At 36.1% G+C, this 18119-nt stretch overlaps 1 protein-coding gene across 2 annotated transcripts in view; it reads right to left on the bottom strand.

Moving 5' to 3' along the window:
- The window catches only part of ATRNL1 (attractin like 1), a 555427-nt gene that overhangs the window by 402604 nt on the left and 134704 nt on the right, over positions 1 to 18119 (bottom strand). For both annotated transcript variants that reach the window (XM_076339089.1, XM_076339090.1), the window contains exons 14-17: positions 15752 to 15884; positions 14246 to 14427; positions 2337 to 2550; positions 78 to 266 (exon numbers count right to left, since the gene is read on the bottom strand). In XM_076339089.1, the coding sequence (XP_076195204.1) occupies positions 78 to 266; positions 2337 to 2550; positions 14246 to 14427; positions 15752 to 15884 (718 nt within the window). The remainder of the gene's footprint in view (positions 1 to 77; positions 267 to 2336; positions 2551 to 14245; positions 14428 to 15751; positions 15885 to 18119) is intronic.

The following is an 18119-nucleotide window of genomic DNA, read 5'->3' as shown; positions in this document are numbered from 1 at the left end:
ATTCATACAGATGCTCTTTTGAGTGGAAAAAATACAGTGGTATATTTAATAGAATGAACGTTCATTAAGATACTCACGGGAGCATGTGGCAGTTTGCCATTCTAGACACTGTCCATATGGGAAGGAGATTATATAAGCGTTTGAGTCAACGCATCGTTTTGTACTGCTACACCACATACATTCCATACCATTACTCGTGCAGTTAGAACATGTTGTTCGCAGGGAGCATGGCTTTTTGCAGGGTCTGGCATTCTGGTTGGGACTAACTGGAAAAGAACCACAAACATTTATAATTTTGAACATAAGTGCAATCTCCTTTTTCTTTAATCATATGTTCCATTAGAAAAATCCTTGTTAAAGTGAATGTGGTTGCTTCCTTAACTAGCTATAAACAATTTAGTCCACACTTACAGTGCAGTATATAAATACAATAATATTTTACAAAAATTATTAATACTCAGCATAAGTCATACTAGAGCTCTAAAAGAGTCCATTTAAAAATTTTCACAGCAATTTTATCTATATACCAAAATAGTAAGTTTAATATTCATTGCCTGGTAACATCAGCTTAGTTACTACCACATACATGACATAAAGTAAGTCTCAAGCTTCTATAGCAAGTACAGTAGAGTTCTGGGTCTATTGTTCTCATTAGTTTAACAGTGTACAAGCAACAAATATTCTACTTACGACTGATCCCCTAAAATTTTGCCTTATAGTGTCCATATGAAAGTCACTAGAATCCAAAGGGAAAGTAACAAAAGAAACATCGTTCAATGCAAAACAGATTTGGTTGGGGGGTTTTTTGTTGGTTGGTTTTTGGGTTTTATTTGTTTTTCTCTACTAGAGATGACATTTTGACTAGGTTAGTGGTGTATGCCATCTCAAAAAGTTGTAACACACAAAAAGAGCTTGTATACCCTAACTCCTGATTTTTGCTTTGATTTCAAATAAAACTGTAAAGTGTACAAGAACAAGAGTATAGTAATTCTTTGGTAGGAACACAAAAGTATAGATAGCATTATATTTTCCATACAGAAGCACCTTGTGAAACACTGGGATTAAGCCTTCCTATGTATTGCCATGTTTTTGTATATTATTGACTCATATTCAATACAAGCGAAGTTTTCAAGCCATTCTTCATCTGCTAATATAGTACGCCAAATCACCTAACCAAGGCTGTTCCTGGATTTGACCTACTATGTACGTATTCAAGCTGTGGTTTGCAATTAGTAAAAAATACAAAGAAAAAACTAACAAAAATCAGCTGAACTATAAAAGTATTCTCATAAGGCCGAAGTACTTTGACTTCTACAGTTTTGAAGCACCTCAAGATCAAAAAAAACTAAAACAAGACACTAGTCACAGATGCATATGTTGATCTAATTGTAAAATACTGCATCTTAATAACGTCATTTGTGTTCCACCTAGTGTATGCTTTACATTTTGAGATGTTTCTTCCGTTGTGACTATATCTTTTACTATTCTGAGAAACATCTGGTAAATAATTAACTATTAACTCAAAATTAAGAACACTGTGAAAGATTAATTTTTTAGGAAATATAGATGGCAATAGCAACAAGTGTACAATATATACTTTGCAATTATATTACTATTTGGAATTGCTTATAAGAAAATAAAGGATCGGTAAGATCATGCTTTGGTTTTGCAGGTTAACAACTCTGACAATTTCACAGCAAAACCATTAGATTGATAGGCCGTGCTCCCAACACACCAACAATGCAGCTATTTTCCAGTTTTGCACAGACAATGCACAAAATAAATCTGAACGGGAAATTTAAAGAACTTCATGTGCTCAACCTCACAGCTATGAAGAGAAACATAGGACAACTGGAGCATGAAAATGCTAATTTGAACTCTCATGTGGCTACTTGCCACAATAATCTTTACACACAAACAAAGCCAAAAGATGGAAACAAGAATTTTGGTTTTGTCAGCCTTTTAGACCATTAAAATATTCATTGAAGTTCAGCAAGATTCAGAAAGAAAACATCAGCTTTGTTGAATGCCTCCACAGACACTTTCATGCTACAATCACTGTTGTCACTGACTACTACTGATTTAGAGACAACATAAGACTTCTGGTGTAATGCAAACTAAGCTATGTAAACTAAATCACAAATTAATATTTGCTGCTTTAGGAATATTATTTGTTTTCTAGATTAAAGCTCCCTATTTTACAAAGAAAAATTTACTTTTTTATTTTTTGAAATTATTTAATCCAAATTGTCCAAAAGTCCCTCTTAGCCAAATGAAAACCCAAACAGCTTGCTAATCATGACAGTAACAGTAACTGAGTACAAGAGATTGCTTACCGACAGGTTTTTCACACACAAGACCATCTGCCATTGCAGTGCACGGATTCGCTTTCAGACCTGCCACCTCTGCTCTTTCTAGATATGCACAGAAGCCAGAGTCATTTGGCTCTCCAGGAAGCCACTGCAGAGTTGTATTTGTAAAAGGAGACATGTCATCCCATCCCCAGTAGGAGATGTTGATCTTGCGTAAACCTACCCAAGGTGAAATTTTCTATGAATCAGAATGAAACAAATGTGAGATAGTTAGTTCTTTGGGGTTTGGGGTGGGTTTTTTTGTTAAAACATTTCAAAGAATAGCTCAGCAGCAACAATTTCACACTTTGAGAGAATTCACCATGTTCTTTTCTCACTTTATCATCTCATCAGTCATTGTCCATACAGTTTTTATCTTAATTGATCTACCTTGCTGAATCTCCCCCCCAAAAAAACCCCACCCAACACTATAAGCTTCTGTTCTACTAAAAATCTGTGTTTGTTCTGTTCAAAGTGAATTCTGATTACTATTATTTGATACAGAGACAGAAACCAGGTCAAATGGTTGTAATAAAATTATTGGTTTTTTTTCCAGTGACTACTATACTGGTTACTAATTGCTAGGCCAATGTGGGTAATAAAATACACGTAAGTTAGCAGCAATTCACAGAAATCAAAGTTCAGGAAAAAACAGGATAAATATTCCATCCTCTAAAATCTGTATTGCTGACACTGATCAATATCTTTAGGCAATTCAGAGACAGAGATGAAAGTGGCACATCCACAACTCCAATGCCATTAAATACACACTGAATACACTTTTATTATTGATTTCTAAGCTATAAAACAACTAGACTAGCAAACATAAAAAGCATTAATTTTCAAGAATTATTTAGGATGTATCAGTAACATTACATCACACAAATTCTACTCATTTTTATCATTTTGTCTTTATACAATTACCAAGAGAAAAAGCAGATTTTGAGGAATAAAGGCCTTTGCCTGTTCCAGGATAAACCTACATACATTTCTTGTTCCCATCACTGTAAAAATCTCAAGATACCAAAACCAAACACATTTCCTCATGCAATCTCTGTGCAGGCAGTTTTCATTAACCCATTTAAACATAAGGAACAGAGTTATAGAGGGACTATGGGCTGTGACAGGTATGTGGTTGGTAGGTGAATACCAGAGAGCCAAACACCACAGCTATCTGCACAAGGCAAAGGACAGATGTTGTCAGCTCCAAAGCAGAGATGTTTATCTGATTGTGCATTAGGTTCTCAACTGATTTAACTTACAAGCCAAGGTACATAAAACACTGTAATATACCTAAAGGGAACCTGCCACAGTTCAAGATCTATGTGGTATTTCACAAGTGAGCCAGGAGTCACTGCCATCATCTCAGAGAGACCTTTCATCTTTGACTTCACGTCTTTCTTTGGCCACTCAGGTCTAATCCATGGCTGAAAAATCTTTCAGAGCTCTTAAATCTACATCTGATCAGAGCATTCCTCATAGACCAAACTGAAATATGAAGGACTATTAATTTTGCTTCAGAAATACCAGTGGTAATTACTTTTTAAAAAAAAATCAGCAGGTAGATAACCAGTATTCCTGACCTCCCTAAAATGTACTCCCTATGTTCTCTTCTTTTTTGGTCCTATCAGTTGGGAGCATGATTAAACAAAAATTGCTATGGCAACTAACAGACTTACAGATGCAAGAACAGACTTAAATAAACCAGAAAACGACTAAGAAATGTTCCATTCCATAAGCAGTGATGCACTCTGGAAGACTCTTGAACAGCAACAAGAACATCCAGCAAGAATGCCACTGCCCACTCTTGCATCTTCTGTATTTACTACATAAATTCATTGCTACCCCAGGTGACCAACTTTCCAGGTGTGTGTGAGAGCTCCCACGTTCTGGATACTAGAAAGGACATGATGCAAGCAGTAAAAGTGGAACTTGGGCATCTGGAAAGTGGTAGATGATACATCTGTTGTCTCATTTGTTATTTAGTTGCCTAGATTGCTGTATATGTACGTGGTCCACATGCATCAGAAAACCTTAGATATTTATGCATGCGTCTAGACATCTCTCTGTAGAACGCTAAGCGTGTACACCAGGCACATACAAAAAAATGTCAGGGGCTTAGGCAGGATAAATGGCTGACAAACACAGACCTAAAACAACCCTAAATGCCTACTTTGGGGCTGAGGAATTCTAGCCAAGAGAACCTTCAACATGTTACTGACTCTTTCAATTGCACTGCCAAATAATTTGGCCTCAGCATCAGTATATAGAAAACAGAGATCTTACTCCAGCTATAGTGAAAAGCATGTCAGGCCAATAATGAAAACAGTGCAGCAGTGACATTTGGAGATAAAGTCTTCTATTTGAGTAGGAGAGTGTCTCAGAACCCCTTTAATGATGACAAAGTCCCAGGGAGGATCATGAAAGCCAGAGCAGCCTTAGGAAATAAAAGCAGCACCCCTGAAGTGAATGACTTCTAGCAAAAGCAACACATATCGTAGTCATCATCATTCTTAATAGCTGTAATATCTGGACAACTTATAGTCATCGTGTCAGATATCTCAAATTCCATATGTACCATCTTTGGCTCTTTGCTAGTGTAACACATCAAAATACAGACCTGAACACTGATTATCATGCTGTCAAATACACACCATCAAAGCTACCGCCTTGCAGGCTCACTTGTGCTGCTCGGGGCATGTTGTTAAGATGCCAAAAACAGATTATTCAAAATATTTTTTTTAATGTCTGATTAAAATATGGTAAATAGCTGAGAAGTAGGCCACCAAAATGCTCCGAGGACATGCTTAAAGCACATATTCAACTATGTGGCATTAATTCCATGATGTGGTGGACTACAGCTGAAGACTGCTGGTGATAGCAGAGATTGCATGTTGGTATCACCAAAGCTTATCAGCAAAAATGACTGCTGCTGCACTGCACGAAAGCCAACAGGAAAAAACAAATAGTGAATTCAGGAAGTTCCACCTGTGACACCTGCCGCCACCAGTGTGCTGTGACTATCAAACTAATTTCTTCACAAAAAAAGCATAAATCTAATCCTTATCTCTCAAACTGATGAAAGGTTCAGTCATAATAGCTGGGAGTCTCAAAGTATTTGAAGCAACTGAGGGACTTCAAAGGTGCCAAATAAGAATGCCAATCCAGTTTCTTCTTCAGGCTTAAGAAATAACAAGAGTTAAACATCCTTCATTTGAATTCTATGGTTGTGTCATTTAATGCAAAATGAATGTAGGAAACTGATTCCTTTGCTTCAAATATCTTGCCAAAGATTCTTCTCGAGGACCAGACAGGAAGGAAACCAGACTGCCTGTTTCTCTGGACCCAGAACTCACTGATGTAAGATTCTAGTTTCCAGGCCTCTTGAAAAACATTGTTATCAAACCAGGTGGGTGAAAAATACAGGACAAATCAACTCTTCACTTCAGAAAAACACTTGCTGACATGAAATCAGCCCCAAATATGTCTAAATTTTTTTTCTCAGGAATACCAGCTTCTTTACTGGAAGGTCAGACGATCTTTGCTCAACATGTAAGTGGGAAGAAAGTTACTCCTTAGAGAGTTCTGAAGATGACTTCTTTCTTCCTCAAGGCCTGATGAATGTATACTTTCAAAATGTCCAAAAACCACAATCAAGAAATCCACCCTATCCTCACTGTATTTGGCACTTAGTAAGTTGTTCAGATTCAGAGTTGAAGAGGAACCTGCAACTCAATCAGAATCAGTTCCTTTTCTATTTGAGGAAGGAGAAAAAGCTCCAACACACATGTGAATGAGTACACGTGAACATGTACACATGCAAGAACTTGTCAGTAAACAATGACATGACCTAGTTCATGAAATTATTCTTACTCAAGACCACATTGTCTCACCACACCGGCGCTGTCGTGCTGCTTAGCTTCCTACTATGGAGCCAGGCAACAGGTGAGTGGATCAGAAATAGTGTGGCCAGCGGGAGTAAGGAAGTGATTGTGCCCCTGTACTCAGCACTGGTGAGGCTGCATCTCAAATACTGTGTTCAGTTTTGGGCCCCTCACTACAAGAAGGACATTGAGGTGCTGGAGCGTGTCCAGAGAAGGGCAACGAAGCTGGTGAAGGGTCTGGAGAACAAGTCTGATGAGGAGCAGCTGAGAGAACTGGGGTTGTTCAGCCTGGAGAAAAGGAGGCTGAGGGGAGACCTCATCGCTCTCTACAACTCCCTGAAAGGAGGTTGTAGCCAGGTGGGTGTCGGTCTCTTCTCCCAAGTAACGAGCGATAGGACGAGAGGAAATGGCCTCAAATTGCACCAGGGGAGGTTTAGATTGGACGTGAGGAAAAATTTCTTTACTGAAAGAGTGGTTAAACATTGGACCAGGCTGCCCAGGGAAGTGGTTGAGTCACCATCCCTGGAAGTATTAAAAGACGTGTAGATGAGGCGCTTAGGGACATGGTTTAGTGGACATGGTGGTGTTGGGTTGACGGTTGGACTCGATGATCTTAGAGGTCTTTTCCAACCTTAATGATTCTATGATTCTATGAAATGTACTGAAACTTTTTCTAAGTGATTTGACTGTGCCTACCTCAGTTCTTCAAGCTGACTATTATAGTATCCCATGTATGTCACAATTTTCCTGGGTGCTTTACAGTTGTTCACACTTGCTGGAGTTGCCAGTCCACTGGGGACAGAAGTGAATGGGAACTCCAAAAGCATGTGGCTCCTACCATTACTAGATTTTTCCTTTAATGCCAAATGCATGATCATCGTGTGTTGCACTGGTAAGGAGGCAACAAAGTAATCTGGAGACCTTCACTGTCTGAGCTCAGCCAGACCCTTTCCAGCTCTTGCCTCCTAGCAGAATCTGATTTCAGCAAGGCTGACATCTTTTGCTAGAAGCTAAAGATTTCATCATAGCTACCTCCTCCTTCATTGCTCCGAAATAGAAAAGGGAGCATTTGTCATCTCTAGAGAAGGCATAAGAATTCCTTAATGCAAAGTACGCTCTGCAATGCTCTAGCTTTCAAGAAAAGAATGGACAATCTAGTCCAACTTGGGACTGTATCTGCCTTCATTCATTTAGAAGCCAAACAAATGGTACAGCTCCATTTTACAGCCGCGAGTACCTAGAAACTTGGTAAAAATTGTGGTCATTCTGCCCTCCCATCTCTTGATTAACAAAGCACTAGCAGGTAAGCAGACATTGCTATTCATAAAGATTTCAGTCTCACAGAGAGGTAGTGTAAAAGGGATGTCCGTTCAGATGTTACATGCACATATGCACAAACATACAAAGACGGACCAGTGAATTTTCAGTGATACCGTGCATACAAAAAGGTCACGAGGAAAATGTATGACTCATGTTCTATTTATACTCAGATCTACCACTCTTCCATGAATATGGAACAATAAGACAGGCAATATCTCCTAGTTCTTTGTCGACATTATAAAACCTAAAATTATTTCAACTGAAATTATTTTCTAGCTAGCAGAAGTTAATTGTCATGTTTGTTTTAATAAAGTATTATTTTAATCAAGCAACATAAAGCATCTTAACAGTTGGAAAAATTTAATAATTAAAATAACAGCACTTCATATTTTTAGACATTAGCTATCAAAATACTTCTTTATTTGATGTCTTCACTTCCCTAATACTTGAGCCTTATTACCTGCTACCACTGCTATTAATAAGTAATGGAAAAACTTCTGTTTTGCGTAGACATGAGACTAACCATGTGCTTTGAATCATAATCTTAACTTTGAATCTCTTAAACAAGATTCTCAACTGTATCTAGGGAATGATCATCTATTTGTGCCTCTAAAATTTTTTAACTTTTAAATACCATTATCTTTTTAAATAATGATTTATCATTACTTTGGACATCTCCCATTTAAAATCGTTAAGAGCTAAAAGCTGCATTTCATCCACATCATGATACATCCACAAAAAGTCACCAAAACAAATGATAGCTTTTTGACTAAATAATACAGGTAATTATACTTTTTAAGATTTAGGAATTGTTTCAATTACATTATAGATTTCTACGTGAAATGGCGAAGTTCATAAAACTTCGCCTTAATAATTTTTCCTTCGTGTGGAAAGAGGAAAAGATAGGGAGGAAACAGTGGCTCACAGGAGCAAATATGAATTCCAATCTACTATTTTTCTATTTTTATTCAACATGTATAGGCTAGAATTTGTTCAAGCATGATTACTGAATACCACTGCTCATATTCTGGCTGTTCAAATTGATACAATTTTTTCTGGAATACTATCACTCACCACATTCTGAAAAATTATGTATACTTTCAAATGTTTCAGTGGCGAAATTTAAAAAAAAAAATCAGGCTCCAAAGTATATCTATAAAAACACCCATTATACATTATATACAATTAATTTTAAAACAACATCAACAACAACCAAGCTTACTCAATAGCATTCTAGGTAAGTTATCAGTTAAAAAAAAAATACCCAGAAATTATCAAAATAAATTTTACAGCGAGACAAAGCAATACAATACAGAGCAGGTGGCCAAATCCATCTTGGGAAAGCTTGTAATGGGCTTTACTAACATTGCACTGGAGAATGCAATCAAATATATCTTGAGAACTATTCCATAACTTTATCGCACTACACTACTTAAAATTTAGAACCATTCTCTAGAATATGTTTCTCCTCTCATCTATTTCTTTCTGGGACAGTTTTTAGAATTCCCAGCCCATCTTAGAAGCCATATACTTGTGCTTGAAAGGCAGCTAGTCACGGTTTATCTGTTTTTATAGAACAATCTTTTATAACACTGATAACAAGTTGCCAAAAACCCTTTTAAGTGAGAAATCAACCTTTATGTTAAGTTAGAAAAGATTTACGAATTATTAAATTCTGAGACAAATTGCTGGACGGGGCTGTATTTTCATCTGACAGAAGAGCAAAATTACAATCATATGATGCATACCAATAGAATGTCATTCTGTACTCACAACTACAGTCCTATTTAATTGAACATAGGGCAAGTTTTTAGCCATTACAGGAATTTATTCACTAATAACTTCAAAAATGTGCTCTTCTCTTATTCTAAACTACCCCATTTTAATTTTCGTTTAAGTAGCAGTTACGGAACTATGTTAGAAAGGAAAATTGTGTAACTTTAACTAGACAGCTGATAGCTCATGTTAAATCCACTGCTTACTCAGAAAATTTAAGTCAGACTAATGCTTTGAGATCTACAGTGAATGTGATCATTTATAGTCATGACATATTTTTCAGGCACTACTGCTGCCTCAGCACTGATTTAATTGAGGGCTCAGTAATTTGCAGATGAATGAAGCGAGCGGGTCTACCTTTACTGAATAGCCAATTACTATTGAGGCTCAAAATTTGCTTCTGTTTCTTAATTATGCAAATTGCTGAGGAATTATCTCTTTCAGAATTTATCCCCACCTTTATTTAAGTGCCTTTCATTTTGGATATTAAATTGTCCTGGAAGTGTACGATACACTTCTGACTCATTTTCTAATATGTGCATCACAATACGTTATTACCAAACTTCAATAAACTTTTCAAGAATCGTTTGAACTCCTTGATTTCTAGGAAAATAGTTGCCCTAGGAAGAAACATACAATTAAACTTTGAAAATACAGTGGACCCTTAGCGCTCACATTTCCACAACATTCACAGTTTTGATAAGGGCTTGCAGTTAGTTTGCCTCTTTTCTCCATCATTATGAACAAAACTGCTTACTGAAAATAAGAGCTATATGAAGAGAAACCATTCATTCTATTTACTACCTCATTGCTTCGTTTCTATTCTTTAACTATGTATCGATTCTAACTATGCTAGATACCTACACATTTCATATTTTGTAAATATTTACCCAGTGAATGACACATTATAAGCAGTGGAAGCAAGCTTCATGGTTTAAGTGTCTCAGTATCTATTAGACACAAATGATGAAATCCAGATGTAATTAGTAGTAGGAGTCATGTATTAGGTCATAAGAACACTTATTTCTCCTAGTCTTTTCAAATGTTGCTGTTATGGCATAGGTTAAAAAACCATGTAAGATCTGGCAAACTGAAAAGACTCCAACTTCCCCAATTTCCACCTACAGGGACTATAGCTAGCATTCCGGTGTGACTTTGATTTAGAAACCCTTGAGTTTTCTTCTTTATAAGGGACAATTTTTTTGGAAATTCAGGTTCTCTTCTCAGGCATCCAAAGTGACTTGAGCTCCCCACTTCCTGGAAGTAGGAAGACAGTTAAACTAGAGGTGAATGAACGGGCAGTCAATGCAACAACTCCAATATGGAGACACAGTGCTGAAATAATTTATTAGACTTCCAAAACGACAATAGTAAAGTGGGACTGCTAGAAACTGTAGTAAAGTGGGACTAATTCAGAAAAATGTAGATGTCAGCTACTCTACAGCCAAACTTATGATAAAACCATAAAAACATACAGCCCACTGAGAATACTTTGAGCTAACAAGGAATAACACCGCCATGCAAAGCTCACTAATTAACTGCAACCTACGCTCAAGTGTAATTTATAAAGGATGCTTAGCCCTGAGAACAGTGAGTTAAAGGAAAAGTTGCAAGCAGTTTATATAATGAAAGGCATTGTTTAAAACTGTTCTCATCTTTGTTTATGCTTACTACACCAAAACTAAATCTTCTCAGAAGTTATTGCATGCTAACAAGAAAATGATTATTTTTAGTTAAATCCCACAGTTGCGAGCAAACTCCCAAGAGAACTAATTGCACTTTTAAATGAGTATACAACATTTGAGTATTAGCAGAAACAATTAATTAACCTCATATTGGTGTTTAATCTATTTTGCAAAAAAACTCAAATCTTCCCTTTCATAATATTTTGCTTACTAGGTCAATAAAACAGCATATAAGAAAAAATATGAAGTGTCGTTTTGCTTTAGTATGGGAATCTGCAGTCTATCCATTATGTTTATTTTGGCATTTTCTTAAAGAATTTTATTTATTTTCAATGAAAAATGCAAATTACTTCAAATTATTGGTGATAGTTTTAGAATACATCTGCAAATTCAACAGTGTTTTGACTTCATACTACAAAGGTCTTTGTTTTGTCCCTTTCTTTAGTACCAAATGAACCTTCTGCTTTAAAAGGAGGCAATGTATTGATTTCCAATTTAGTATTGGAATTAAGAGAAATTATTGATACACAATGAGGTCTGGACAGGGCATGGAGACAATGGCAGCCTCCTCCCTCTGAATCTTTCCAAAGCATCCATTTTGTATTATTCTAAACATGATGAAAAAATTGTCCTGAATTTGTCCTAGAGCAAAGACTTTGTGTATTAGAAAACAATCTACAACGTCCCACATTGTTTCTATGAACAATAAAGAATTCTTAAGTCCTTCCAGGCTGTAATATTTACTGACACTATTTTAACAGCTTGTAAAATACACAACAGTTAACAAAGTTTTTTTTCTTTTCTCAGTATAAGAAAATCAAATAAAGCAGAGATAAAAACAGATCCATATTCTTATTTCCAAGTGTTGCTCTGACACATTCACTAATCCTGAAAGTTTTTGTTTCACATAGGCGAAAGATTTTAAAGCCTTTGATATTAACCACACAAGTCAAACTCCACCACAGATAATACAGATTAAAGGCATAGTGTTCACCTTACAGTTGCTCTGACTACATTTGTGAACTCCACAACCACCACCTGTTACAAAAACAAGCCATCTAAAATGAAATCTCACTCCTTAAATCATTATGATTGCTGTTTGAGAGGAAAAGGCAGACAAAAGAAAATCAAGAAGCTTTAGAGAGCCTCTGTGACACCTGACAAGACATCTAGGTTGTCTCACACAGAATAAATGTAACTGGACAGACAGATACAAATGAAAAAAACAAATTTTTTTTTCTAAATGCCAATGAAAACACCAAGATAAGTCATGGTAGCATTTCATCAGAGATTCCGATAACTAAATGATTGTTTAACCCAATATATACTTTTAAAGTGCATACGTTTGTCTACAATTGCATAAACTGTATGTGAGGTATCTCAAATTTACATCACCACATTGGCTCAGGACATACTTCATTTAAATAAGGATATGCTCAGCAAGATGTCACCTTGTAGAAGTTCTAAGTTCTGAAATGTAATAAAAAACTAGCTTCCAAACACTAAAAAAAAAAAGCTATTTCTCATCTACACCTCAAGCCAGTCAGGTAATATCAGTCACATAAACACTCTATCACACAATATTAGATTTGAAGGCCTCCTGTGCGGTATTTTAAGGGGGGGGGGGGGGGGGGGCAGCAAAATAAATAACTAGAGAAATCATTGCCATTTCCAATTTTTTTATTTTGGTTTCAATTACATTTTCAAAGTTCTCTCATATCAAAGAGTGGACAGACAGAATGTGTTTCAAGGCTGCAGTAAGCACAATATCAGGCGAGATCTTCTGACATAGAAGAATTACTTCTCTCTCTCCTTTATTAGCAAATAATAGAAAATACATGTCTTTCTAGTAAAAAAATTTTGCTCCGTCCAGGCCCTACATTTATTGGGAAAAAAACCAAAAAACTTACGTACATAACCTATGTTTGCATCTCCTTCTTGAAATGGAACACTAAAAAGGATAATATAGAATATTTTGATTCACAGTGTATGTCCCTAAACTCTTGCATTCAGATTTAGTATAACACAAAGGCAATTCTTAACTGCAGTTTCCTTTGTATGTATCTCAATTCATCTGCAACATAACAACTTTGCAAATCACATACTAGCTTGATATAAGCTTTAATTATTATTCATAATTATCTTTCATTTTCCTGTAACTGTAAAATCCTAAGCTACTTAAAAATTAGGGGTTTTTATACAGACAAAGAAATGCTGCACTTGCAAACGAAAATACACACTTTTAAAAACGTCCTTTGCTAAGATGAACTGATTTGCTTGTAATGGAATCTTATTCTGCTAAGACATCCCATCTGAGTGTACGCTGTGGGGTTTGGTATCTTCTGAGCATACGTGTATTTCACATATGTGTATCAATGATGTGGGTAGGCTTTCCAACAGTTTAAACAACACAGCAGTAAGTATTTGAACTTTTAACTGCTAAAAATCTGAACCTTACCACCCATGGACAGGTAATTAATCTTCAATTTCCCTTCTCTTGTCCCACAGTTAACAAGTTAATATGGATCACTTTCCTAAAGAATATTCTGATGGCAGCTTCCTGTATTTGCCAGAGGCATGTAAGAGTTTTCAGCCCTCTCCCTCCCACACCATTATCACAGAAAGCTAATTGGTTCCTGGCTCATTCTGGTGCTGCCGTGCAGGGAATTTCCACACACTTCACATACTAGTATAGCTTCTCTGTGACCCTTTGATCCCTCATACCAGTTATATAGAAAGCTAGGGTTTTCCGGAGAAGAGAAGTACACATCTTTAGTACCTCCCTGTCCTCAACTGCTTGCAGCCTAGCTATTCACCACCCAAAACCAATCCTGCAAGCAGCTTTATGGATACTGATGTGAAAGTCGGGATTTTTTCTCTGTTAGAGTGAAAATTATTTTGTCTTGTTTTGATTCCTGCTGTCACAGTGTATTGAAAAGGGCTGGGATTTCCCAGATTAGTGTTCCAGCCATTCTCGAGTCATATCTTGAAAGTAAACAGTAACATATAACAGTTAAATCTGGTAAGGAGAAACACCTGGGAACTGCTGTGTCATTAGCTTTAAACGTGAGAGTTCCTTAATATCCTACACACCACTTATACCAGTCTTTAGCACCACGCTACATTTCTTTGAAGGCATAAACTTTCCTCTCTTTGGACAAATCCCTAAAATAGATTTCTCAAAGCCAATTTAATTCACATAAGCATCAATTACAGTTACTCAAGTTACCTGAAGTGTATACTTCTGTATTTCATCCAGAACAAATTCAACTTCTTTTGAGGTTGTTAATGAAGCAAGATTCCCACTTAAATTGTAGCAATACAGTTTGGCATTGTCATAGCTTTCACGACTAGAATTTATGCGGAGGCAGGCATCTCCAATATGACTCCATCCTTCCCCACACAGATGAGCTAGTGTAAAAAGCATACGATTAAAGCTGATTTGAAAAAACTTCTAAAAAACCTAAGGGAGTCTGAATTTTATCTTCCTGAGATCATAATTCAAAATACATCCCACACTCAATTTCCCTTTTCATGTCACGTAAATTCTAAAACACCAAGTAGTATCATATTGAATAGTGTCCTTTTATGAAAAGAAACTTTTAACAACTTATAAAATATTTATAAGATATATGCTAAGTTTCAGCGTAACAAAATCGTTATGACACTATTTATTCCCTGTATTCAGATTTGAGCACAACTAAATATTAAAGATTAGATTATGCACATAATTAATAGCGCTTTAACCAATCACTTTACCTAAATGTTATGTAAATTTCAAAATCTGAAAACAACTGTCCTAGAATTAAGAGATCACAACTTTACCCTCTCTTTGCTTTATAGAACTATCTTTGCATTTAGATTTGCCTAAATACAAATGCAATCAGAATCATAGGAAAATCAGATAACATCTTAGAAAATATTTCCTCTTCAACATATTTCAGCATGACTCAGATTGAGATAACTATCAAAAGATGAGTAAGCAATTCAGAGCAACTGTTATAGTTGATCTTTACAAAGATTACACAAATGCAGTTTTAAACTGCACAGAATAAATTTATTAAAGTTATTTAATGAATAACCTCTGTGAAAAAAAACCTATGTTCATTAATTTCATCTGGACATAAAGATCAAATGGAAAAGGTTCTGATATCTAACTGCATATCTGTAGTTATGAATATGAATTACAGAATAAATACTATTTCAGAATGTTAACAGTCACCTTTGGAGAATATTTTATATCAGCATTTTAATACTCACTGCTTTCATAGTATTACCAACATTAGACAATCAAGAAACTAGATCTTCGGCCCTATCTGCACAGGAAAATTGAGGTATAATTGCAGTATAATTTATAAGATAAAACCCCAGCTAGCAAAAGTAACAGTGTCAGTGAATATGTAACAGTAAAGGACTCAGTATGGCAATTCAGCTCTGCACTCAGTGATCCCCACAGGCTAGAACTCGTCACTGGCTTGTGCAGAGGTACATGCCATTATGACTTCACTAATAATATTATCTCTCCTAACAAGATTAAAGGTAGCAGATACATCAATCAGTGATGTAATTACATGTGTGTTCACCTGCACAGGTATGGTCAGGTGGGGAGAGTCAGCACAAGTAAAACAAATCCAGGTCTACTCATTGAACAAATGTTCTTTGTCAATAATGGAGGAGATTTACTCCGTTTTGAAAAGAACTATAAAAAGCAGCATCACCGCCCCACAGCCCTTACCAGGTAGTGCCTGGCACTCCTGCTGCCGCTGGTCCCACTGGCAGTTCAGGTGTAGCGAGCAGCTTTTGCAGCTGGTCAGTTTATTGCAGATCTGTTCATTCCTCACATGACATTTGGTGTAGTTTTTAACTGACTATAAAAACAAAACAGACAAAACAGCATCTCAAATATATGCCAAACTATCAACAAACCAGAAGTCAAAACTGAAATACACAGCAGGTGGATACGTCCCAGAAAACCACAGCCACCTAAAAGCTAGGTTGCATTTAAGCTCTTTGTCTAGATTGCCTTATCAGTCGCAGAGAGTACGAAACGCACCTCTAGAGCACAAATCACCCCACCTGTCCTAACACAACTAACTTTGAGTGGGTCAAACAGTACTTTGATGTCACTTCCCTGTACAGAGCCCAGGAAGTGCTTAAATAACTAAACTAAATCTCCATTTCTTAGGGAGTTCAGGGATATGCTCTCACTAAATTATTTCATCCTATGCAGGTTAAAGCAAGCAAAATAATCAAATATAAAAAATGGCGCAAGATACAGGTGTAAAATAATTACACATCATTGACTGAAGGTGCAAGAATACGCTCTACTTTGTTTTATCTGGATTAAATGAAACAAAAAGATGAGCTATAAACTAGTAGTCACAAAACACAAGAAGGATTTGTCAAAAATTTCAACTGTTATTTTACAAATTTAAATGCAAATCTGTATGCAGCATAGCTAATATCAAATTTACAGAATCTACAGGAAACCATTTTGTCAAACAGTGACATAAAACCAGGAATAACATTATTCCTTTGGTACTTTAGTATACAAGAAAAGGGCTAAACACTGAAAGAATTTTTACTTGTTTTTTTTGTTAGGTTTGGTTTGTTTTTTTCTTGAAAACTGAGGTCTTCCTTTCCAAGATAGGCATTTTGAATACAAGCCGTCTTTTTTCCCCCTGCATAGTACTTTTCATTAAGACATAATATTGATATCTTATTTAATAAACTACCCAAAATCCTCAGTCAATTCATCAGCTTATCCATAAGGCTGTCTTTACTAACTTCATTTCAAGGTAATAATTAAAAATAAGTCCTAATACAAGACAGCTTTATCCTCACAGAATCACAGAATGGTTGAGGTTGGAAGGGACCTCTAGAGGTCATCTTGTCCAACCCTAACAACCCTTGTCTCTCTCTAACAACAATCTAAAAGATTCATTCATGCATAGTAGCAAAAATGGATTGCACCTAGATAGCAAATGTATGGTTTACATGACAATTTTGGTTGCTTTCCTTTCTAATAGTCTCCTGGAGTACAATAAAGCACATCTAAAGGGGCAATATGACAATAAGTTACACAGTTGTTGGCACTGGAATAATGATGATGATAGGGCATCAACTTACTTCAGTCAGGAGGGAACACAACAAGCCTCCTTGAGAGGAGGTTTTTTTTTTTCTTTTTCTTTTTTTTTTTAAAGTCCTGAAATAATGCAATTCTTAAAATGAATTTTCAATCTCACACAGCACCAGTTCATTCCTGATGAAGAACACTGCTGTTTAGGGATTTGTTTGTTGCCTTTACTGGATCAGATGCCCATCAGTGAGCTTATTATAAAAGGTACTCGCTATTTTTCTGGTCTATAAGAAAGGCTACTGTGAAGCAAAAAGAACCAAAGCAGCGGTTCTAGGAGAAGGCACCTACACCACAGTATGAAACAGAGCCAAAGGCAATACCATAAAGTAATAGACTGTCTATCTAGGCCAATAAATGCATACAAACAGTAAAGCACCATAAAACCTTTGGTACAAATCCACATTTAGTTTCACTCAGTCATGATGCATATTCACAAAACTGCTTGAGAGATGCTTCAAAGTGAATTTTAGAGCACAAGTAACCACCATCTGCTCATTTACAATACCTCAATACTCACTTTTAACACTTCATGATGACAGTCAAAATCCTTAAGCATTCAGATTGGTTTTGAAAATTATATACTCTTCAGTGATGTTACATACAGATTACAATTTTCCAACTAAACCAAGATATTTGTTCTATTACTTTCTAATCATGAAGCTTGAGTGCACTGGTTATTTAATGTTTAAAATAAAATTCAAAGTACTAGTGACTATTCTGTAATAATGTTCTCTGTTGTATTCCCTTATTCCCAGCACTTATTTCCCTTAAATCCAATTTAAACATTGCTTGCCTGAAAATCTCATTAGTTCAATGTAGATGTGAATCCAATACGTAATTCATATTAACACAATATTAAGGTTATAACTTAAGCTACCAAACCCAATGAAATTCAGAAATATGACAGCCCATCTGTTACTGAAGTTCTATATTGCTGTAGGATATTTATAATGTTTACACACCA

Source organism: Aptenodytes patagonicus, chromosome 5 (genome assembly GCF_965638725.1).
Source record: "Aptenodytes patagonicus chromosome 5, bAptPat1.pri.cur, whole genome shotgun sequence".
NCBI lineage: Eukaryota > Metazoa > Chordata > Aves > Sphenisciformes > Spheniscidae > Aptenodytes > Aptenodytes patagonicus.
The sequence above is the reverse complement of the archived record's forward strand: the minus strand, read 5'-3'. Positions and strand labels throughout refer to the sequence as shown.